At 39.4% G+C, this 24,749-nt stretch overlaps 1 protein-coding gene and 1 long non-coding RNA gene across 6 annotated transcripts in view; one reads left to right on the top strand and one right to left on the bottom strand.

Annotated features, from left to right (window-relative positions):
* The first annotated feature begins 66 nt into the window (after positions 1–66).
* Positions 67–20,739, top strand: LOC124418069. 2 transcript variants are annotated; one of them, XR_006939616.1, is made up of 3 exons: positions 67–6,820; positions 7,573–20,342; positions 20,464–20,739. It is a non-coding gene; the product is annotated as an uncharacterized LOC124418069 (long non-coding RNA). The 2 variants fall into 2 exon arrangements; XR_006939615.1 differs by having other exon boundaries at positions 7,573–20,739.
* Positions 6,464–24,749, bottom strand: part of OPNVA (vertebrate ancient opsin) — a 37,792-nt gene continuing 19,506 nt past the window's right edge. The window contains exons 1-6 of one of the 4 annotated variants that reach the window (NM_001105318.1): positions 21,229–21,408; positions 20,437–20,586; positions 19,265–19,475; positions 18,503–18,620; positions 17,081–17,320; positions 15,844–16,074 (exon numbers count right to left, since the gene is read on the bottom strand). In NM_001105318.1, the coding sequence (NP_001098788.1) occupies positions 15,925–16,074; positions 17,081–17,320; positions 18,503–18,620; positions 19,265–19,475; positions 20,437–20,560 (843 nt within the window). In that variant the 5' untranslated portion in view covers positions 20,561–20,586; positions 21,229–21,408 and the 3' untranslated portion in view covers positions 15,844–15,924. Of the gene's footprint in view, positions 16,075–17,038; positions 17,321–18,502; positions 18,621–19,264; positions 19,476–20,436 lie in introns of those variants that run through there. The other 3 variants (XM_046942968.1, NM_001310089.1, NM_001310090.1) reach the window with 3 other exon arrangements.

The raw sequence follows: 24,749 nt of genomic DNA, 5'->3' as shown, positions 1-24,749 counted from the left end.
CCCCCCCACTTCCGGCCCGGAGCGACTGCCGCCTGCTCTAGCTTCCGGCCTGCCCTGCGGTAAGGAGGGCGCGTCCGGCTCTGTTCCTTCTTGGTTGTGTCAGGCTTTCTGTGCGCGCGTCGGCGATGCTCAACGGACGGGTCTGAAGCCGACCGCGGCACCTGTCCGGAAGCCAGAAAGGTGGCTGAACCTTTCCCCAACATTCACCTGATCCTCCCAGATGTAGTTCCATGCTGTTCCCTGGGCTCCTGCTGTCACCAGAGAACAGAGCTCAGTGCCAGTCCCTCCAGTCCTCTGTGCAGCAGCTGCAGGCCATCATGAGGCCTCCTTTCCTCCTCCTTTAGGCTGCACAAACGGACCTCAGTTGTTCCTCATGTCTTGCCCTCTAGACTCTTCACCATCTTCATAGCTTTCTTTTGCACACATTCTAGTAGTTTCGTGGCCTGCCTATATCATGGTGCCCAAAACTGAACACAGTGCTTGAGGTGAGGCTGCACCACACAGAGCAGAGCAGGACAATCTCCTCACTTGCCTGGCTGGCAGTGCTGGGCCTGGGACACCCCAGGTACTGTTGGCCCTTCTGGCTACCAGGGCACGCTGCTGTCTCATCAAACTTGCCATCAACCAGAACCCCAAATAGTGAAGTCCAGAAATCTTCCAGTGCTTCAAAAATGACTGTTGTTCTTTCATAGTAGTATAGTATAAAAAAGACAAGATGTGAAGGTTGGAAAGAACACCGATATCCTGGTACAATGGGCATATTCAGTAGTTCACTACTGTGGTTTTACATACTAAACTGATGGAAATATGTTCAAGTGTTTTTCTCCAAAAATATTTCTGTTTACATTTGATACTTAATCCCTAACTACATTGCAGCAACCTCTGTCAGAAAGATGAATGAGCATGACCAAAAGTTTCTTTGCAGTTTGACAGCAGTACTTTATCAGAAAGCATTGATAAAGAGTAATGGCCTTATTCATAAAACATCGGATCTGTAAGCTTTACTTTTTTAGAAATGCTAATCAGAGAATCTGAGATGAAATCCCTACAAATATGCAGCGCATTCTGGTTAAGTATGATAGAAGTGGATGGCATACATATATACATAATATCTGATTGGCATTTCTGAAGTACTAGAAAAAAAATTAACTTAGAGCTATGGAGTGTAGTCATAAGGAAATGACCTGGAGCATTAGGAGAATACTTTCTGTATTAATTTGCTAAATACTAATCGGTAAAATCCTTAATAGTAGTAGAACTAAGGACATGAAGTGATAAACTATACTTCTCTCTGGTGGTAGTGGATATTCATGCAGTGAAACCAAAAGATATCTAATTCGTTGCTTCAGGAATTAGTACCAGAAATGAGAAACTTCTCTTTTATGTGTTTGTAGCAGTTTGCAGTGATGTGGTTAAATTTCCTGATGGTACAGAAGTAGAGAGTCACTTCAGGAAAAGATATGTAGTAGAATTAGGAATGTAGAAAAAAAGAGCATAAATAAATTAATGTGTTTTATATATCTTTGTAAATTTACAATGGCGGCTTAACTAGGGAGGATAAGAAACCACATCTTACATAGACAAAAGATTTAGAAGCCTGGGTAATAAAATTTTGGAGCTCAGAGTGCTAATCTCTTGAAGACAGTAGACATGAATGGAGCTAAGCAACAAGCCAACCAACCAACCACAGTGTTGAGAAAAAACATTCTAGAAAATTTCTATTTCAGATCCTAATTTGAGTATGCGTCTAACAGCTCAATATTTTTGGTGTTTTTCAAATTGTGATAGTTTAAGAATGAAAATGAGTTTAAATTAGTAAACATTAAAAGAATCCACTTTCGGTTAAATTTACTGCAAGATGTCTAAAGATCAGCATATATGAAGCTAAATAGGTCTCAAGTTTTCCTCCCGTGATCATACACAAGAACCTTTTCAGAAATTTTGAAGCATTTGCTGAAATGCAGTAGTTTTCACTCTAGTATTTTAGTGCCAACCTACCCAGCTCCAAGAAATGGCACATGATGGATAGTTTAGGTTGTATTCACAAGAACAGATGGAAACGCTTCAATTTATAGTGCAGTTATTTAAGCATCAGGTGAGAATTACGTCAGCCACTATCCAAGTGGATTCTCAAATCCAGATAGAATGGGAGAGGAAAAAGACAAAAATAGAGAGATTTTCAGATATGTTTTGAGCTCTTGGAATTACAACTGTGTCATTTTTCAAACAGACCATGCAGAGGTCTGGGTAAATGTCATCTTTGTTGAAGCAAAGACTCAAGACTGAACAAAAATTGTGAGACCCTCTCATAGCAAACTAACTGGACTGACAATAGCAAGTTTTGGTTCCCTCCTTCCCCCCATAGAGTGAGTCAGCAGATGGTGGCAATTAAATCCAAATAAATCTTTTGAGTGTGTGGCTTAATAGTTACAAAGACAGGTGTGTTTGTGTTGTAGAGACCTAAGATGTTGGACTCCCAAGAGGCTCCTTGCTTTCAGTTGATTCGAAAAACTTAACCGTAGCATAGTCGTAAGAGGTGCCATTCTGAAGGTTATCATTCTTTAACACTGAATATGCAATAAAGGGACCAAAAGTCCTACCTGCAAATACAAAAATTGCATGAAGACTGTTGATTTCATCTGATACTGTATAGAAAGAGTAATCCCTAACAACTGTAGTGGAAACAGCAGTGATGAAATACTGATATAATTCTGTTAAACCGCTAATACAAATAGCACATTTAAAAAGACAAGTCCTAGTATTAATACTATATAAATAATTGTGATAAAAATACATTTTAGCTTTTGGAAGGAACATTCTAGAGAATGCTCACAAATTATTTGACTGTGAGCTTTTAAAAATTAAAATACATTTTTCCACAACTTGGAGGAAAAATTCCTGCCACCTAATGAGCAAAGTATAAATTACATGAGACACAGCTCATGGTGTATGAGCTCTTGACAAGAAAGACATTGGCACAAGCCCAAACAACAAGAATAAAAGCTTCTGAAAATATTTCATCTACATGGCACCACATTATTCCCTTATGCAGTATCCATCCACACAAGAAATATTAAAAGGATAGTGCTATTCCATGCATCAACGGCTTTAAAATAACTTTCTGAATTATGTCTCAGCAACATAACAAATCACATTATCAATTAGCTCTTATAACAGGAATGACATTCTGTAATATATTTCAGCATGAAAAGAATTGCTTAGCTAAAATTAATGTAATCTAAAAAAATATGAGGAGAAAAATCACGTTAAATGTATTGATAATATTTCAGCACAGGAACATAATTTAGTTAGTAGGCAACTGTCCAGGAAGAATAACAGGAGTACATAGCTCAAAATGACCTGCAGAAAACAGCAACAGGTTTACTAGAAACTGATAAACAAGTTGTTCCAACATCAGTCCACAGTGTTTATGTTCTAAAATTAAACTGCCTTAAGCAATCAGAGAACTCTCATTACCCATGCTACTCTCTCCAAAGAGAGCTGGTGCTCTCCTCTCTTTGCAGAGGGATGTGGTAGAACAGATGCCAAAACGCAGTAGCTCATGGCTGTGAGTATTTGTAACCAGGGAAATTACAGTAGGCTTGGGAATACTGTAAAACATCATAGAATCAAAGAAACCTTACAGTAGGAAGCAACCTTTGAAGGCCATCTAATGCAACCCCCCAGCAATGAACAGGGATACCACAGTGACCAGGGCCTTATCCAGCTTCACCTTGAAAGTCTCTGGGGATGGGGCATCAACCACATCACTGGGCAACCTGTTCCAACGCCTCACCACCCTCACTGTAAAAGACATTTTCCTTATGTTTAACCTGAATCTACCCTCTTCATGCTTAATACCAGTTCCCCTTGTTTGGTCACAACAGACCCTGCTACAGAGACTGTCCCCTTCTTTTCTGTAGCTCCCCTTTAGATACTGTTAGGCCATTCTCAGGTCACCTCACAGCCTTCACTTCTCCAGGCTGAAGAGCCCTAGCACTCAGCCTGTCCTCATAGGTACAGCATTCCATTCTGTAGATTATTTTTGTGGCCTTCCTCTAGACACGCTCCTACAGGTCTATTTCTCTGCTGTTCTGAGGACTCCTCATATGGACACGGTACTTCAGGTGGGGCCCCACCAGTACAGAGCACAGGGGTGAGATCACCTCCCTCAACCTGCTGGCCATGCTTCTTTTGATGCAGCCCAGGATACAGCTAGTTTCAGGGCTGCGAGGGCACAATGTTAACTCAACATCCAGCTTACCATCCACCAGTACCCCCAGGTCTTTTTTGGCAGGGCTGCACTTAATCTTTTAATCTCTCATCTTGTACTGGTAGCGAGAGTTGCCTCAACCCAGGTACAAGGTCTTGCATTTCAATCTGTTGAACCTCATTAGGTTTGCCTGTGCCCACTATTCAAGCCTGTCTGGGTCCCTCTGAATAACATCCCATCCCTCTAGTGTGTCAACTGCACACCACAGCTCAGTATCATCAACAAATTTTCTGAGGTCAAGCATTTGACCCCACTATCACTAATGAAGATATTAAAGAGTATTGGCCCCAGCACCAACCCCTAAGGAACATCACTCATCATCCACCTTGTAGCAATTGGGCAGACCAATATAAAGAGAAGGGATGCTTCAGTAGAGATGTAATAACAAAAGATCAGTACAATAGAAAAGTACAATAAAGGAAGGGAAGAAGATTGCTTACCCATATCAGAAGATTCCAGGTTCACAGGGGAAAGCTCCACCAGAGAGAGATCTCCAGAAACAGATCCATTCCAAGTGGCACTCAGCCCTTACACGGGGTCTAAGAGAGGTGCAGCCAGGCTCCACCCCTTCTGGTCACACAGCTGAATTGCCTTCACCTGTGCTCCCAGGGCTGACCTGGTCCTTTCTCCAGGTGATCAATCAGTGATTCTGGCCGTGACTCAACAGTTCCCATACACATCTCCATCCAGACTTTGAGCCATTGACCATCACTCTCTGGACTTCATCCTGCAGCCAGTTCTTTGTCCATCAGACAGTCCACCCATCAAATCCATCTCTCTAATTTGGAGAGAAGGATGTTGTGGGGTTCTGTGTCAAAGATCTTACTGAAGTCCAGACAGATGACATCAGTGGCTCCTTCCTTGTCCACTGATGCAGAGACACCATCACAAGAGGCCACTAGGTTGGTCAAGTAGGATTTACCCTTGGTGAAGCCATGCTGGTTCTCCCATATCGCCTCCCTGCCTTCTGTGTGCCTTAGCATAGCTTCCAGGAGGATCTACTCCGTGATCTTCCCCAGCACAGTGGTGACACTGACAGGTTGGTAGTTCCTGGGGTCATCATTTTTACTCTTCTAAAAAATGGGTGTGATGTTACCTTTTTTCCAGTCACCAGAGACTTTACCTAGTTACCATGACTTGAGAGTGGCTTGGTGACTACATCAGCCAATTCCCCTAGAACTTTGGGATGTATCTCATCAGGACCCATATACTTGCGGTTGTTCAGGTTCCTCAGGTGGTCATGAACCTGATCTTCACTTACAGTGGGAGGGACACTGCTTCCCCAATCCCCTCCTACCAAACCAAATGTTTGAGGGCTGTGTGGCGAGCAGTTATCAGAGAAGATAAAATATGTTCCTGTGAATAGTTAAAAGATTATTGTTATAGCGAATACTCAAGAAAATAACTATTCCTTGTGAATAGTTAAATCCCATCCTCTGGGTTTGAGCTATACTTAAACGACTTTGCAACTTCCTAAGCCATATGACTACTACTCTGGCACCCTGTCTGACCTGGACGTTACCCAGGAATTGGATGCCAGAGGAGAGCCAATCATCCGACAAGAACATGAATCTGTATCTTTATGTGTTGTGGACTGTAGCAGAAACATTTCAAGCTTCACGGCTTGAAACAGTGATTGAGCACCTGGTGGAACGCAGGGCCAACCCAGGGGAGCTCAGGTGCGTGCAATGCACCTGAGTGACAGGAAGGAGTGAAGCCAGGATCTACCCCAGACCTCATTTAAGGGTTGGCAGTGGAGCTGTGCTTATCTGAGGTCTTCTATAGGTAAGTAGCTCTTTTTCTCTTGTTTCTGTGTCTATAGCTGCTGCGTTTGGGCTCGTTCTCATTTGCTGCAGCTAGTCTCTTTGCCACTCTGCTATTACTGCTGTATTTTCCATCACAGTGTAGCATTGCATCAATAAAAGAACAGTTCAATGGATGTAAAGCAATAAGAAGAACTTTTTAAAAAGTCTTTCTACTATTAATTCATGTTTTCAGCTGCAGATAGTACACCAGTGAATGTATCTGCATGTTAATATGATCAAGTTAAAAATGAAGGCATGTTATGTTCTCTCAAATATTTATCACACTGTGGAAGATCTGTTATTACTCACATAAAAGGTAGATACAATATTTCTCTGTCAGCAAGAGTGGAATGTAGGTAGCCTTTTATGAAATTAGTAGATGCCATTTTCAAAGTAGTCATAAAAGTTTTTATTTAAGTTTAAGAAGAGAGGGAATAATTTTAATAATGTGCCATTTAAAATCTTTATTGTCTAAAACTTATAAGAAATAACTTTATATGGCTTAATCCTATTCTTAAGAAAATGCATTAGGTGTTAATAATAGTGATGGTATATAAAATGTAATATACACCCTGAAATCTGAATCTTGCTATATGTTATTATGCTGATTTTTTTAAAAACCTCTCTTAGGTTTTTGGTTTGGTGGCATTGTCCATTAGCATGGGAAATAGTGGAGTGATGGCATTGGTGGACATGGGAAGGCTGACAGGTGTCATCTATCTGGACTTTTGCAAAGCCTTTGGTATGGTCCCTCATTACATCCTTCTCACTAAATTGGAGAGATATGGATTTGAAGGATGGAATGTTTGGTGGGTTAAGAATTGGTTGTCTAGTTGCAGCCAAAGGGTTGTGATCAAAGGTGTTGTGCTTGGGCTGGGACAGTCCCAGGTGCTTACATGGACTGGGTGAAGGACCCCTTGAGAACAGCCCTGTGGAGAAGGACTTGGGGATACTGGTAGACGAGAATTTGGACACTAAACAGCAGTGTGTGCTTGCAGCCTGGACAGTCAACTATATCCTGGGCTGCATAAAAAAAAAGGGGGGTGGGAGGGTGGGGGGTGGCCAGCAGGGAGAAGAAGGTGATCATATACTCTTGATCAGTGCAAGAAAGGCATTAACACAATCATTAGTCAGTATGGGAAAACACTTTGGTACTATAAGCCAGAAGTGTTAACTTTGAAAACTTCTATGGGTAGCACAGAGAACAAGCTTGTAATTACAAGGCAAACTCAATGGGACAGCATGGAATTACAGGATAAGATGTAATCAGCAATGTACTGGAACAGAAGAACGGGGGAGGAAAAAGTTTGTGATGGAAATGCTTAGACTGTTCAGAACAGACATACTGATTTTCATTCTAGTACTGAGCTTGTCTGCTGAAGTTCTGAGTGTTCTTGAAGCAGCCTGAACTGACTGTTGTAGCGGTGTGATTGGTCCTTATTAACTAACTGGCAATACACAGCAGAGAATTAACTAAGAGTCTCTGTTTCACAGAAAGAATGGCTTTCCGAAAATATCTGCGGTTCTACTCAGTCCTCAGAATTTATTTTTACTGGAAACTTTTGAATTAGCTTAAGGAATGAGATGAATGAATAAGAAGTGTGCTACAGGTGAGGTGTGTAGCTGGCTATCTCTAACCATTTGGTTGATCTTGATAGTGAAGTAGCAGCTAAACTGCATATAACAATAAGTATGATAGTACTTAATAGTGAAAAACTGTTCTAGAATGTGGTCACTGAATTGGAGAACACTGCCATCTTTTCCAAGCACAGCAATACTTCCTAAATTTCACCTCTCATGGTCTTCCTTTGATAGCCTGAGTAGCAGATAGGTGCTTGACTCCTTGCACTGCTTATGTGACTAGAGTTCTTTTCATGTCATTGTTCATCTGATCCTCATCAGTCCTTTGTTTATGATGATTAGGCTTTAATCACATAATCTAATGTCACTTCTGTGCACAAATGCATGCTTTCTCCTGCGCTGCTGCTCAAGACTAGGCTCTAGCTCAGATGTACAAGGATAAGGATTTATAGGGGTAGATTGGAGAACCTCTTCAGCTGAGGTAAATCATGGAGATACACTGGCATTATGTTTTGCATGTGGAGTGTCTGTTCTAGCAAAATGTGATCAGCTTCAGCACGTTCTAAATCTTTGTCATACAGAAGACAGAAAGAGTTTTCAGGTTTTCAGTTACACCAGCTTAACTTTAGGTCCTCATTACATGTGCTTTGTGTGGACACTCGACTGTTGAGAGGAATTTCACGTGTAAGTAGTTCTACATTCCTGTGCATTCAAAGACAGGGCACACATACCAGGTACACACAAAGTTCATGCAGAAAAAGGCAATTCCAGCATTTCACTGCCTTCTGAAGAGATTTAACATACAACAACTACTGAGATGTTTGTAGCCAGATATCTGTACCAAGTATTTATAAAGTAGATGTCTTCCTGACAGAAATGTATGTGTTGCATTTTCTGTTCCAGTCAGAGACAGAATTTAAAGCAGTAGTATTTCCACAGGAGAAATCTTAAGTTTGCTCCTTTGTTATAGTCACGTCCATGCAAATGGGATAGTGTCTATGGTTGTACCAGTATACTGGTCTCTGCTGATTTTATAGGTTATTTTTTTCTCCTCTAATAGAGGCCACTTATATTTGTCTTAAATGACATTTACTTTTACTCCATCTGAAAACATTTATTTAGCATTTTTGGGTTTTTGGTGTTGTAAGCACTGACATTAGAAATTTAAATAGTAGGTATATTCAAATAAATTTACACTGGAGTTCTATAAGCCTTTGTATTTTTTCGTCAGTGTGATTCAAGGGACATGCCCTACATCTGTACTCCATCAAACAGGGTTACATTGGCCAACATAATCTAATTGTTTGACACTTTTATAGCAATTCATTGAGACTAAAGAGAGATGACTACATTAATATCTTGATGCAGCTGGATAATAGCTGAGCTAAAACTGATGTGCCAAATTACTTCAAGGCTCTTAAATTCTCTTACAGATTTTAACTCTTTGTGACAAAGAAAAAGAGGCTTCAATATAAAAGCAGTAAAGAGAAAAAAAATAGTACGATTTATAATACAGAGCATTATAATAAAGGACACTACCATAAATTTTCTAAGAATCTTCACTAATCAGTTACAGATTATAACTCTTAGTAATTGAGATGAGAATTAATGTTGATGTTCATGGTTCTGTTTTCTTGGATAATCATTTTTGCTGAGGTCAAAATTAAAAAGAAAAGGTTTTAGCCGATGAGTGTGTATTTTATTCTTCTAGCTAGACTGAGAACAAACTTGCCTGCACTGCATATATCTGTAGGAACAGTCAGGCTGGAACAACGACAGGAAATATCACGGAGATTCAAACTACTTAGGCTTGGACAAGGATCCTATCAAAGCCTTCCTTCCTTTAACAGTGTATTTGTGGTGAAGAAAGATCTCCCTTGTGTGGAGTCATGGATTTTTCTGGTAAGAACAAGCTGAAGGAGAACATCAGAAGTTTTTTATTTGGGGGGGGTTTTGGTCTGAGCCTGGAGAAACAGTAAATGGAAGAGAAGAAAGGAAAAAATTAAAAGCAGGAATTAATGATGCAACTAGAGGTGGGAGCAGTGAGAAATGGATTTGTCAAACTTGGTTTGATTACTTCCTGCTTTTTTTCTTTTGACAATAGAGAGATTGTCAGCAAGGACAAAGTCTGGTTACTTGAAAGTGGAAACTGAAGTAATTAAATGCATTATTTGAAAAAAGGGTAAATATATTTGCAAAAGCATCAACCTAATTATCATATGATGCAAAAGGATGGATTAGACAGATGGTTAATTTCTATCTCCTCTACTTGCAGAGCTATGCTTGAACCATCCTGCTTCTGATGAATGTTTTGTAGAGCTGGTCCTTGATAGGAATCCCTGAATGGCTCCAGGCCCTTTCACTTGGAGCAGTACCGCCTCTAGCACTGCTGTGCACAGTTGCATGTGATTTTAGAGGAAATAAAATCTGTATAAGACATTTGTATCTTTGAACATCAGTAGTATATTTCTTGGCTAGAGTTTATGTCGTGTCATGTCAGAGCAAAGCTATGACAACCTTTTTGAAGAGCACCAACACATTCAGTTGCTAGGTACTCACCAAAACCTGCTAGTTGGCAGTGAAGTGTGATGACACTTTAAAACATACTTTTCCAACCATGTCTAGATTTCAGGCTATGGAAAATAGCATGGATAGTCCCCTTCTGAACTGCACTGTTTTGTCCATGAAAATGCTTCTGACAGTTACTGATCCTGAAGTGTAAAGTGCCCATTTTAAATTCTCATTAAAAAAAGGCTTTTTTTTTTTTCTTCTGTATTAAAATCACTCAGCTTACTTTTGTTACTTGGGCATAAGAACAGAATTTTTTCATCCTGAAATGCTGGCTTAACTATAAATGCAAAGAAGTTGTGGGCAGCCACTGCAGAAGACACTGCAACAAGAAGACAGGAATTGAAGGAGACTCTAGGCAGCATTTAAGTACAGGCCTTGGCAGTAGATACCCATACATGAGCGCAAGTGGCCCGCTATATAGCTTGAGCATACGCAGTGACATTAATACACATGGCCTTTAGCAATACCTACTGGATGTAATGTTTCTAAGAGCTCACTCAAATAGAAATATTAAAGAGTGTAACGGTCTCAGTGGATCTTCATGTGCAAACTAGAAAGTTCAACCTTGTCCCAGTGAAGGGTTGATTACTGTACTCTTAGAAGGGCAAATCTTACCACAGACCAAACCTGGACAGTATGCCATGATCTACACTGAGAAGATTCTGTTTTGCCACAGATAGTTTCCCAGAATCAGGAAGGGCATGATGAGTGCTCTCTTTTTTTCTAATTTCTATTCTTTATTCAGTAACTAGCAGTTAGCCAACCTTCAGCACTGGTGTTTCTTACAGATAACCCAAAGGGGCCAGTACCACTTCAGTGCAGAATAGTAGCTCTTACTATAGCTGTAATTTATATTCAAAAGAATACAAGTGCTATTTCCATTGTAAACAAATCAATGGATTATTGCTGATACTTTTAACCAAAACCAAAAATTAATTATCCCCTAATACCATCAAAGATGGTACAGGAGGGACAGTTACTTCGTCTAGGTTGCATAATTAAAATGTAATAAGTGATCACAAAACAGAAGAATGGCATAGTGTTGCACTAGCTAATTTTGAAAAACACAAACATCTTACAGCTTCATCTAGGAAATTGATGTAATTTCTAGGCATGCTCTTGGTGGTAAAATGAAAATTCAAGGACATGAGAAGCAGTTTATTGAAACAATGTGAGTACACTGTTTTCAGCTGCAGTCATACATTCCAGTCATGAAATCATTAAGATCATTAACAGCATTCATGGCATAACTTAAACAGTGTTTATGGTAAAACCTTTGTGCCCTGTACCTAATGCATGTGGTGTCTCTTCAATGACTATCATACTAAAAATGAAACCCCAAAAACAACCACCAAAAACAAAAAAACACCACCCCATGCACCCATTTTTATTGTAATTCTAATTTTTGTTATTGTTACATTGAAAAACCTTCTACAAACTTTATAACACTTTCTATCAAGGCTAATATTGTTTTATTGGACTACGAGCTATATATCAAGATGTAAACATGTTTTAAAAAACCACTCTGACTAGCAGAAAGGAAAAAAGTGTCCTCCTGAAATGATACCGAGGATATTTTAACATAAAAACTCCCAAAGTTTTTATTGTTCCTTGTTGTATCAAAGATAGGAACCTTTAGTAGCTAAAATATCATGTTTAAGACACAGAATATTAATGCTAGAACATCAGTAGGCATCTACAAAAAAAAGTTTGTATGTGCAGATGGTAATTACTAATTCATTGCTCAAGAAAATGGATTTTCCCACAATTATGGGAATTTTCATAATAATAAACCAAGCAAAATCTTGCCCTTGATAGAAAATACTTGCAGGGAATTGGGGATGGAGGAAATAAAAAGAGGAGTTATGGACAATGAGAACTGCTGGTACTGTGCTCTATCAGAATGATTAATTAGTGGTTGTTCAGTGTAGGCTTTATTTGATGGAAAGAAAACATTTGTGATGCTTCCATGGTCCTATTAAGTCTAATTAATTTCTTCTCCACATGAAAGAAGAATTAATTAAATTCTAATATTAATTTCCTGTTTTCCTAGATGCGCTAATTTTTATATCATTCTGTTGCAGCCTACATTTTCAGGTCTATGCTTGCTGCACGTCAAAGCGTTTGTCTAACAGAAAGATAAGATGATATAAGACAACTGTAAATGTAAACTATTGAAGTGTTCTAGAGGAACTGGTGTGAAAAGAGTGCAATTAAATATTAGCAGTGGTAGCTAGGCCATGAGTTACATGTAGAAATGGATACGAGCTGTTTTGGCATAAGCTCTGAACACGAGATAGAGCTTCACACAAGGAACGCAGGTGTACATGATGAGCGCTTACATGTCATTTAGATCTTGCTCAGGTGTTTTTAATGTTTGATTACATGATGAACTGAATGAGTGCTAGCTTCTATTTCTCTTATATGCTTTCTTTGCTTCAATTTCTTCTGCTTTGCTTCTTACTTCCCTTGACAATGAAAAAATATCTCTTCAGCAAGCTGTTGGGGGACACCACCACTCCTAACCACCATCTCATGTCTTTCACTCTCCTGGAAATAAGTGGCACTTCATCAACCATACTCTACTTCTATGCCTCAGATTTCACTCTCTCCTCTCGGACTTTCACCTTTCTTCATCCTGACAAATTGCTTCTCAGCAAATACCTGTAACATCTATAAACCTAGCGTTCCAGATTGTTTTCCACTTATCTTTTGTGGTATTGTTAATGTTTTCCATCCTAACATCACACCCTGCTGTTTTTCTCACTATTTAACTGCTTGACCTGTCTGCTCAGTGCACAAGAGTTTCTCTTGTTCTCCCTGTCCTCTTTCTCCTGCATAACCTAAGCCTCCAATTGTGTGGGTTCATATACTAACGGTATACAAATCTTGGCATTTACTTCTGATGTATCTCCATATTTCCTAACCATTTGTTTCAGCCAGCCTCTGTTCTGAATATTTCACACTTATTTTCAATGTTGTGTATCCAAAACTGTTTTTCTGATCATCTTTCCTGAGATTTTTCCATAGCTGCTACTCCTCCTTTCTCCCATCAACCTGTAATCATCCACAACAAGACTGTCTCCTGTGGTCTGGGGAGTCATCTTCATTCCACTTTTGAACAGATTTTCTCACAAAAGCTAAAACTTTAAGTAAGAATTGTACTATTGTAGTTCAGGATTTCTGACTGGAGGTATTCAGGTGGTTAGACATTATGGGCTCCTCTATATGAGTTGGAGAGAATCTTGCCTTCTCTTTCTAGCACTTGTTTATGACTAACCAAAAGGAGGAAGGGCTCAGTGTCATGACTTTAGTTCAGTCTCGTATAATCTCACAGTTCCTGTTCTGTTCCTACTGTATTGTAGTTCTTTTTTTCTCACTAAGTAGCCAAGGTTGTTCGTCTGCTCTCTGGCTGAAATGTGAACATTGCCCTAAAGCTGCTCTATGAATATCTTCCCTTACAACGTTTTAAGTGCAGTAATCCAAAGCCTCATGTCAGACTATCCACTTCACCACTCACAATGGAAATGTGACCTAGAGCCAAAATTCACAGTATCTATTAATGTATTAAGTGAACGTGTTAATGGAAACATTGCCTTGATTACAGACTGCTGGCCACAATTTACGTATAGATACAAACCACGTTTTCCTTGGTGCAGTACTCTAAAAGATTCACCTATACAACTTCATGATGAGTGACGTGTATTAGGATGATGTAAAGATAGGTAGCATCAGATATAGTTGCCTTAAACCAGTTTTGGATCACCTAAGAAAGGTAGCAGTCACAATCAAGTAATAACGGAAACACTTACCCCTTTCCAAAGATCAGGGCTCATCCAACACTCCAAAGGAGGCAATCTCCCATTAGAGATGCTTCCCTTCTGGCTGCCAGCCCTTAAATGAGATTAGGGAGGGATGGAGCCAGGATCTACCTCTTCTGGTGGAATTGCTTCCACCTGTGCTGCCAGGGCTGGCTGTGTCCTGCCACCAGGTGGTGAATCAGTGCTTCAGGCTGCAACCTAACAGTTCCCATACAGATGATTATCAGATTGCAAAAATAAGTTAAAATTATTTTCCTAGGTTTTCCATGCATCTTCATGGAAACTTAAGTTTTAATGCTTTACTTTCATATGTGCAAAGAAATACTATGCATTTCCTCAAATTCTCAGGACATAAAATACTTCTGTTGCTTTTAATTAAATACTAACACTGCTGCCAGTTCCTTGTGATTTAATATGTCTAATACCATTAATGTGTGATTAACCTAGGTCAAAGTATGCCTGAAAGAGAAAGTGGTAATCTTAAAAGCAAAGATTTTTTTTTAAAATAAACTAATGAACACAAGTCATGCATACAAATAATAACTGAGTATCTTAACCCTCCTGTCTTATAATAATAATAATAATAATAATTTTAAAAAAATTAAGAGCCTTACACATATATTGACTTTTCTGACATAGATAACATGGAGTTAGTGGTAAAGAACGGGAATTGTGCAAAAAATGTAGTTCTCATAATGAGGTTTATAGTTTGGGTTTAATATTGAGCACTGTGAAAGTTTAAGTTCACAGAGGCTAAAATTATATTGTAAAAGACAATCACCTAATGAAATTTGATGAGTACCAGAACCACAGGTGGCTTGCAATGAATTCTCACACATGCAGCTCAAGTTATTTGTAGAGTAACTCCTGTTGTTAGATCTAACCTCTCTAAAATGAAATCAGGGAATCTGAAAAACTTTTCTACTAAAAAAATAGTCTCAATTTCATCTTTTTTTCCTAATCTGGCATTAGGACGGAGAGCATCATGTATATAAAATTAAATTAGTTATTTTAAGTGTTATAGACAACTCTGTTATACCTTGCAACTAAATTTCTCTAATAAAGATAATTGACAAATAGGTACAAGATTGTCACCTCCCCACTAAAGGATGGCATGAGTTGATTTATTTCAAAAGTTGCCATTAGTACAGATTTCTTGGCACAGAGGACATAAAGAAGAGTATGAATGGCTCTTACTAACAAAGTCCTTGAAAGTATGGATGGCTCATCCATGTTGTTGGAGAATTTAGTGGCCCAAATGAGGTTCTCATCAGGGATAGACATAACTGCAGAGACCTGACGCTTCCTCTGCTTTTTTTAGTAGAAATTTTCAAACAAATCAAAAAGCACTCAAGCCTGTCTCTACATTAGTCTCTGTGTGGTTGAACTTGAGTCAGCTGTATGCTAAATATTACTCATTTTCCATTAATGTATTGAAGCTATGCATCACTGCATTTTTTTGCCCAGCTGACTAAGGAGCAGTCATCAATGTGAAACTTTTCTTTGCTGTATTGTGTGTCAGCACAATAATGTTGGGCTTCCATTGTTTTATACCAGAGGGCGAGTAGGCTGTGGATTGCAGAGACAAACATAGAGAAAGGGACTCACTTTCTGGCTGGTCTCTGACTGCAACTGCACAGCCAAGCAGCTCTTATATGCGCTTGGGAGCTCAGAATCTCAAAGTTAGTGTTAATGAGACAGAGCACAATGGCTCCGATGACATCTTTAGTATGAAGAGATGGGGTAATGAGGAAACACGCTGCTGTATTGCATTAATGATCATATCTACCTTCTACAAGAGACAGATTTTGTTTCCTGAAGCTGTTAACTGAGCAAAAGAATTGCAATTCTTGTGTTCATCTCCATTTTTCCTCTAAGAAATGGTGCTTCGTACTGCCATGACAGACAACTGACTGTCTCTTTTGTCTTGGGTGAGTGTTGCTCTCTCTGAAGTTGGGTTCATGTTGGACTCCGCAGTCTCTATGGCACTACACTTGAACATCTGAATCAGACACATCCTGAACTGAAATTTGAAACAACATACAAGAAAAATAAAAACACACGAGGAATTTAAAAATATTTTCTTAATTTTTTTTATATTAACTAAAAGTCTTGGAAATAGCCCCATAAAATATATTTATCTGTGGGACCACAAAGGACTGAGAATCTAAAAAGACACAAACTGCTGGAATGCTTCAGTCTAAAAAATCATTTTCCTCTATGCTTGTTGCTAGCTGCATCTAATTGAATGGAATTGGTCATTTCCTGGGGCTCATGAGTTGCATTTGTATGCTAATACCTAGATATTCAAAGATGGTTTGTTTCCATCACGTTCATGGCCTTGAGCAGGTTAAGACAAGCATACATCTGCCACGCACTGAGAGATCAGGTTTACTGTCCATAGGATGTGGGTCAACCAATAGTTGTTTGTCACTGCAAGACTAAATCAATAAATGCATTCATCACTTCACATTTAACCTTCACTTTGCTATTCTACTTCTTTTCCTTTATTCCCCAAATACTCTGCTTGATGCCACCCCCTCCTATGTTCACAGCACATGTCTGTCCAAGGTTATAACATACTTGCTACCTCTGGCTCAGGCACGATCACTCTGGTTCATCCCCTTGTCAGTACTTCTCTGCACCCATTTCTCTGACCCCATTCCAGAGAAGACCCCTGTCACACAGGGGCATGCAATGCTGCAACTCTCCCTGTACATACAACCACAGATGCAGCATTTCCCCTGACGGGGGAGGTTTCAGAAGCAATTCACTGGCATTGCATTCCAAGATAACTATGGAAACATACAACAGGACAGTCTTGGAAATAGAATTTTCTCACAGAAAACTAGAATAGTTGATGTTCACTAAGAGTTGATTTTCTTTTCCAATACCTAAATCTAATGATTACTAATATTCATATTTTAATACTGAAACACAGCACAAAACTCTATGCATTAAGTAGACATACAGTGATTAAAAAAATTCTAAACTATGGATATGGAAGACACTTTGAGAACATACAGTACCTGTTTGTTCATAAAAACATAAATAATTGGATTATAAACAGTAGCTGTTTTGGAAAAGAAAGCTGGAATTGCTGCCAGGTGAGGATCCAGTTCAATGGAAGGGTATGCAGTGGCTAGGATAGAAAAGACGGCATATGGCATCCAGCAGATTAGAAAAGCAATGATCATAACAACCACCATTCTAGTCACTTGTCTTTCAGGTTTCCTGGCAGTTCTCAACCTGCCTTGTGTATTTGACACCTTAAAGAAAAGACAGAAAATTCCAGAAAACAAACAAGGCCTTCAAAGAGTGAATATAGTGTAAATCAGTAACGATGAGATAATATGTACAAGTTGTCAGGCATCAGTGAAAGCTGTGTTAGATGCTGAGCAAATGTAAGATATTCCCAATCCAAAAAATATATAACACTTCTACAGCACTTCTTCACAAACATGCTACCTAAGTAGAGGGTAACCCAGCTTCCTTTTCAGCAGAAGTGTTGTCCCCTTTGGAAAGAAGCAGAACAGCTGCTTATCTGTCAATAATACTAAATGAGAGACCTGAATAAAGGTGCATTTGAATATGATGTATAAAGATAGTTGAAAGAATAATTACCACTAATTCTGCACTGCATTGATCTTCCAGGCAAGATGGAAAGGAGGAAGGGGGAAGTTTGATTCTTTCCTGCTTATTTTAGTCCTCCATCAGTCTTTATGCTTTCATTTGAAATAGCTTTCTGTTCTCCTACTTCTTTTTCTGTGTTTTAGTAGTGCTACATAGATTTCTGCAATTAGCCAGCTCTAAGTGTTTAGAGGTCACAAGTCTTGCTCAGCAGTCTCACACGTAGCCCACTGTTGGTGTAACACCTGGGCAGGTCACAGTGAGCAGTCCAATACCTGCCTGCAGCCCTTACAGCACAAGGGAAGGAAGTGCCTGCAGCATCACATCTAAGGCCAGATGATCCTTACTACTTTTTGTTCAGTCTTTCTTTTCCCCCAGCCTGTTTGTTTTTAATTGAACTTTGAACAGTTGTTATCAACATCACATTATTTGATTTTCTCCGTTTTAAATTGAAAAAAAGAAATCCTTAACAAAAACAAATGTGTAACTCCTGTTTGTTTTTTTCCCCTTTTTTGGGGGTGAAGGTATCTACAAACACACACAACGTTTCTCACAGGAGGCTGGGAACATTCAGCCCTCATTTTAAGCTGTTCTTTGCACAGTTTCCAGGATCTACTTGGCATTTTTTAAAACTAAAAAATAAAAATGAGTGCAAAAATAATTCTTTAACACGACATAAGTGAGTCTTGTATATATTTGTACATATTTGCTGCCTGGAAACAGGTCTGCTTATGTCTGATCCTTAAGGAAATCTGAACATGAAGAATCAAATTATTGCATACATACACATCTCAAAGATGTAACTTGAAAGTGCTTCTTACCTTTCTTAGCTTCTGCAGCAGTTTCCCATACGACACCAGAATTACCAATAAAGGCACTATAAAACAGGTGGTGAAGAATGCAATAATGTAGGAACGATCATTATAAGCTCCTGAATACCTGTATAAAACACAGAATACATTGTGTATATATTACTAATCCGCTCTGGTTATTTTCTCAAAGTGTTCAGAGGCATCACTAATATTTTCATCAACTGTTTTTAATCAAAGTACCCATGTACAGCTTTAGTCAAATCACCAGAGAGAGCCCATGGCCATCTCCCTTCCTCTGGGCTAGCAAAGGTTTACTCTGTAAGATCATAGGCACAGAACCAAAGAATTGTGGGGTACGTTAGGTGGGAAGAAACGTGTAGTCCGACCTCCTGCTCAAAGAGAGGTCAGCTATGCTGCTAAAACAAATTGCTCAGGGCTTCATCCAATCTTCTGAAAATCTATTCGTCAAAAAAAAAAAAAAAAAAAACAATGCAAAAAAAACAAACAAAAAAACCCAAATACAAACAGACAAACAAAACCCCCAATATAGGGAACAGCTACTTTCATTAGAGATGTAAGCTTCTCCTTTTAGGAAAATGTTTTAGAAAACATTTATTTTTAACCCTGGAAATTTTTCTTTATTGTTATATCTTCGTCTACCTCTTTTTTGGCAAAGACCATCATCCTTAACCCTTTCCTTTGGAACTGTGTGCTTAAGAAGTCATGAGCTACAAGTTTAAACTCTACCATACTCTGCAAGGATGACCTTACCAATTAGGCTCACAAGTAGTTCCAATCTTACTGGTGGTGTAGCTGCTCCAACCCATGGTTGGTGGAATGGTCCAAATGAAGGAAAAGGTCCACACAAAAGCAATACCTTGGGCAGCATGCTTCCCTCTCAAGCGCATATTTCCCACTGGGCGGCAGATCACAATGTACCGCTCAAAAGCCAAAAGAGCAAGAGACCAGAGAGCCACAATGCCTACAGTAAAAAACACAGCATCGAAATCAAATTGATTTACTGAAAAGCAAGCCTCGTCCCACACTGCAGTCACAGAATCATTTAGGTTAGAAGGCATCTCTAGAGGTCATCTAGTCCAGTCTGACATGGCTCAAGCAGGATCTACCAGCAGGGTGCCCAGGACTACATCCAGTTAGGTTCTTAACTTTTTCATTTGAACTTTCCAGTTGAACTTCTCTGGGCAACTAGTGGCCACGTTTGCCTACTTACCACATCAGGAAACTTTTTCAGCAATACAGGTTTTCAAAAGATGGGCAAATCACATGTGTTGCTTTAATATTTTATTAAGAGCACAAGATTTTCATACTTGTCCAGTTTGTTAGTATAATGACTACAAAACCAAGCATCTAATTGCACCTCTTAGCTCACATGGCTTTTTCCACTAGGTTTTACTTTGAAAAACTGCACATTATGTGTAGCTTCCAAACTAACAAATGAAGGTATATCTTCAAAACATTATCTTTGCAAAAAATGTCATATTTCAGACTGTCATAAGCTCTAACCTACAGACAGCTGCCCACAACATCAAAATATCAGTTTATTTGGGACAGATCACCTTGTTGGTCACCAAAATCTTGAAATAGTCTGATCTTACTCCATAGGACATGCCTTCCATGCCACAAACTAACACAGTACCATCATCTCCCACAGATAACTTCCCTGGGCAGATTTATCAGCCTGAGAGCAAAAGCGGGATTCCTCTTCAGCTGAGGATCAGCAATGTGTTTGACTCAGAGAAGTGACAGAGTTAGAAGAATGGCTTTCCTATGCAGTTTCTGAAACAGCACCCAAATGTTAGCTGGCAGCAAAACAAAAGCCCCGCGGGAGGTAAGAATGAACTTCTATGTCGATGTAATTAGATGTTCCATTTTAAACTGATTTTCTATTTACCCTGTAGAGGTGTATTTACAAAGTGACCTACCTGGTGATGATTGATTTTCCCTTTTAGAGTACTTCAATATGTTTTGCATACTTGCAAAACAAAGCCAAGAGAAAGAATCACAGGAAGAAGCAAATGAGAGGGGTGGCAACCACAGGCATGGCATGGCTCCTCAGAACAGTTGCAGGACAGCTGACATAAGATGTTTCAGTGACATAACATTATCCATAGTTTAAGAACAGCCATTTGTTCTCTCTCTCTCTCTCTCTCTCTCTCTCTCACTTAACCACATATTCATACACCAAGAGACAAACCTGGAAAATAATTACACAGTGAAGTGGTTTGTTTGTTTGTTTGTTTTAATCACATTGTTTTCCCCACAACTATTCCTATTCTATTAGCAATTTTTTTTTTCATTATATTGACTATATTCAGAGAGCAGTATAGAAGCAGCAAGAAGCTGACATATGACAGCAATAGTGATACACATTATTCACTCATATGAGATCCTCCACAGAACACACACAACTGGAAAAGATCCAGTGCATTCACAGGCATGCAAGGTCAGTGATTTAGGAAGCTGCAGGATAGTGAAACACACTGAAGGAAGCTGAAGGAAAACAAGATACAACTACAGACAAAATCAAGCTTACCAAAAAACGTGACAGCAAATCCTTCCAGTACACAAGCCCAGTGCCCCATATAGAAATAGCCTTTTAGGTTGGCTAAAAAGCTGATGGTGCCACCAGTCAAAGAGACCAGGAAATCAGCCACAGATAAATTCACTATAACATAATTGACAGGTTGTCTCAGCTGCTTGAACTTAAAAGTTACCAGGATCACAGCCAGGTTCTCCGCAAGAGACAGGGAGGTCACCACGAACATTACTGCTGCCACAAGCCTGAAGTGCCAGGGCTGGATGGAGTCCAAGGGATGGTGGAAGGGATCCCATCGAGCAGGACCAGAGGAGTTCGACAACAGCGACTCATTTCCAAGTGCTCTGAATACATCCATTTTTCCCCCCTGCTAGTAAAAGTAACGTTGGATAATAATGAAGTTTTAAATCTGTAAAGAATATTCAAGATTAGAAGGAGAAACCAAATATAAACTAACTCTCCATGCTTCTGCTTTCTGGTAATAGTCCAGGAAACAATGTGGGAAGAGGAATATGCAAGGGAATCTCTCTTGGAGTGCCTTCTGCCCTTCTCTGCTGGCAGTCTCCTGCCCCTCTCTCTAGCTGGAGCTCATGCTGCGTCTTTGTAATAGAAGTCAGCTATGCAAGATGCATGTTCCCTCCTTCTGTAGCAGCTAACAGCAGTGCTGAAATCAAATCATTCCTATTCTGTGGGAAAAAAAACAGAACATTTGCTTGATCACTTCCTGACCTCCAGCACGGTGAAAACAAAGATTTCCTTTTGTTAGCAGTGAGGGTGGAGTGATCTGCCCCAGGTCTGCACCGCTGGGAGCACAGCAGAGGTGGAAGCTCCTGTCTGACTGAAGGAGGGCTGCCCTGAAAAGATTAATGCTGAACTATCATAGGAGCTGTAAACTTGGCAGGGAGACTGCATTCTAACCCCTGTTCATGTCTCAGGATAACTCATGGCCCCAGCAATGAAGCTTCAAATTAGCATTCTGTGGTATTTAGAAACTAGGAGAAATTCTACTATCAGAGACTATGGGAGAAATTCTACTATCAGAGACAGCATAGATGTACATTTCATTTCTGTTTGTAACTAAGAGCGTAGCCAGGAGGTAAGCTGGGCAGAGAGAAACAATCTTAAGCTTGAATTGAACAGAGTGTACACTATTTTTTTTTTTTCCTAATTTTGTTGATAAGCATTAATACCCAGGTGGGACAGCAGATATTCTTAAACTGCTTTGAAACCTGGGATAGGCAAGCTTTCCTGCCAGGCAGTTCCATGTGAAGTATGAGAGCTGCCCCAGGCCCCAGCAGTAGGAATGCTGCACACCTACAGGAGCTGATGGCCGGCACAGTTCACTGCAGCAGCTGTAGAAGAGCTGCCATATAAACCAGCAGCAGCTGGCAAGGAGAAGCCAGGCTCTCTAGGGGCAGGGGCAGGCTGTGTGGCGTGGAGAGAAGCTGGAGAGTGAATGCACTTTGGGCTGGGGGTAGGGGAGCACGAAGGAAGGAAAAGGTCCATAAGAAGCTGAAGGGATCTCTTCAGAGTAAGATTTTAAACATCCAACATAAATCAGTCCTACCAGTTCAGAGTTGTTGGATGTTTTTAAAATAATATGTAACAAAAACAACAACAAAACAGCAGCAAGAGAGGTCTATGCATGATTTTTGGCATTAGCTGTCTTTATATTAATTTTTCAATATGCTGTATTTCATAATGCCGTTCCAATTGCATATCTCTAATGAGAATATAAGAACTCAGCACATACATACACTATAGTATTTTTAAGAACACAGTAAGGCCATATTTTTTTCTGTCTTCAGTACAGGAGTTTCCCGTCTATTGCTTACATGCAAACAGAAGTTAAAGGCAATACACAAGCATTTATTTTAAACCAGTAATTCATCAGAAATTATAATGTATGCATAGCGATTACTACAGATTATAAACCTAAAAACCTTAATTATCAGATGACACAAATAAAGGAGAGCACCTGCAAAACTCCACAGCAGACTTCATAGTTGTATTTAATCAGAACTGCTTTGATTAATCTCATTTATCTACTATCAATACAAACCCTCCATCTTTTAGAAACTGTTGAAACTCATGCATAGGCAGTGAGTTCTCCATTCAGTTAAACCTCGGGAAATTTAGGTAAGTATTCTCCTCCTGCTGCCTGACTTTACTGAAGTGGTTTGGTGTTACTCCAACGATGGGAGCAAAGAGCAGAGATGTTACTTCTATGCAGTACAGTAAGATTATAAAGATGTGTCCAAGTACATTCCCATAATCTGATGCAGAACCTTCTGTAGGAAGATACTTTATAAATAAAGCCTGAACATACAAGAGTCAGTGCAAAAGTCATTATCAAAAAGCAGTCTTTTCCAGTGTGCTGCTCTAGGACAAGCACCAGGATAACTGCAGGATTTTCATTAATTGATAGTATATAACAAAGCTGCTAGCTAAATAAAATATGTTCTATTAATGAAGAATAAGCAATTAATTCCAATAGATAAGTGCATATGGAGCATAGGAAAAGAAAATAACTTGTTAGCAGGCTGTGCTTACTTAGGACCTGATAATGATCTCTTTCGGTTTGGAGCCTCTGAGCAGGTAAGGCTTTGCTTAAGTTCTGATTGCTTTGCAAAGCATGGTTAAACTCAGTTCCTTTGGTACTGCGTAAGAACAAGGAAGTAAAAGGCAATGATTGTTCTACCAGTTCTGACTGAATGTCACTAAGAGATTTTCTCACAGATTTTTGAATGTTTTTCACCCGTCTGCATTCACATAATGAACTTGTTAAAACTTCAATGGAAGAAATAGCTGTTAAGAAGCAATATAGTAAATTTGCTTTGAAGGTGATGAGTGTGTGGTTATAAAGATCAAGAGAATGCCTTCATTGTTTTTCTTCAGAAACTGTGCATTACCCAAATGATCTGTGCAAATTGTTGTCCATTATGTTCAACTGGTAATTCAGAAAAATACTGCTCATATGATAGTTCTCATCTAAGAGTATTTTTTTTTCCTACTCTAAAAACCTCTTTCATTAAACTGAATTATACAAGCAGTCCTACCATCTTAATGGGGATTATGTCAGTAAGAATCTTTAGCCTTAACTATCATTGCTAAAAAAAAAAAAGTTATTAGATAAATCAAAATCATTTTACTATTTTGCAGTTCCTGAAGACAGTAAATAGGATTTGCCCTAAACATGGATTGAGACCAAATATTTGAAGATATTAAAGTCAAAATACAGTCTGCAGCTTTGCATTCAGCATAATATTTATATTTACTGAAACAATGAGAAAGAAATTACAACTTGTCCATGACTGAGTGTCATCAGAGCTTAAAGCTCAACATTCAGATAGACCCTCGCCCTCATCTTAAGTGATTTTAGAGCATGATTACACTTATAAGTCTTCTAGATTCTTATTTCTGTAACATTTGATGTCAGACATCTAATAATTAATGAGATTATGTCTAGATTGCAGTCATAAAGCTGGCTGTGATGCAGTAAGGAGTCTTACCTGGCCGTTCCATCAGCATAGGCAGCACGTGCTGACTTTGCCTGTTGAGGAGCAGTGGGAAGCATAAGGGACAGGAGACATCTGGGACCACTTTCTGACCCAGGAGGCAGAAACCTGCTGGAGACACCCACCTGGGCCAGCCATGCTCCGGGCTGCCCACACATGGGAAGACAATACATGCCTCGGA

Source organism: Gallus gallus, chromosome 6 (genome assembly GCF_016699485.2).
Source record: "Gallus gallus isolate bGalGal1 chromosome 6, bGalGal1.mat.broiler.GRCg7b, whole genome shotgun sequence".
Taxonomy (NCBI): Eukaryota; Metazoa; Chordata; class Aves; order Galliformes; family Phasianidae; genus Gallus; species Gallus gallus.
This window is presented reverse-complemented; position numbering and strand designations above follow the sequence as displayed.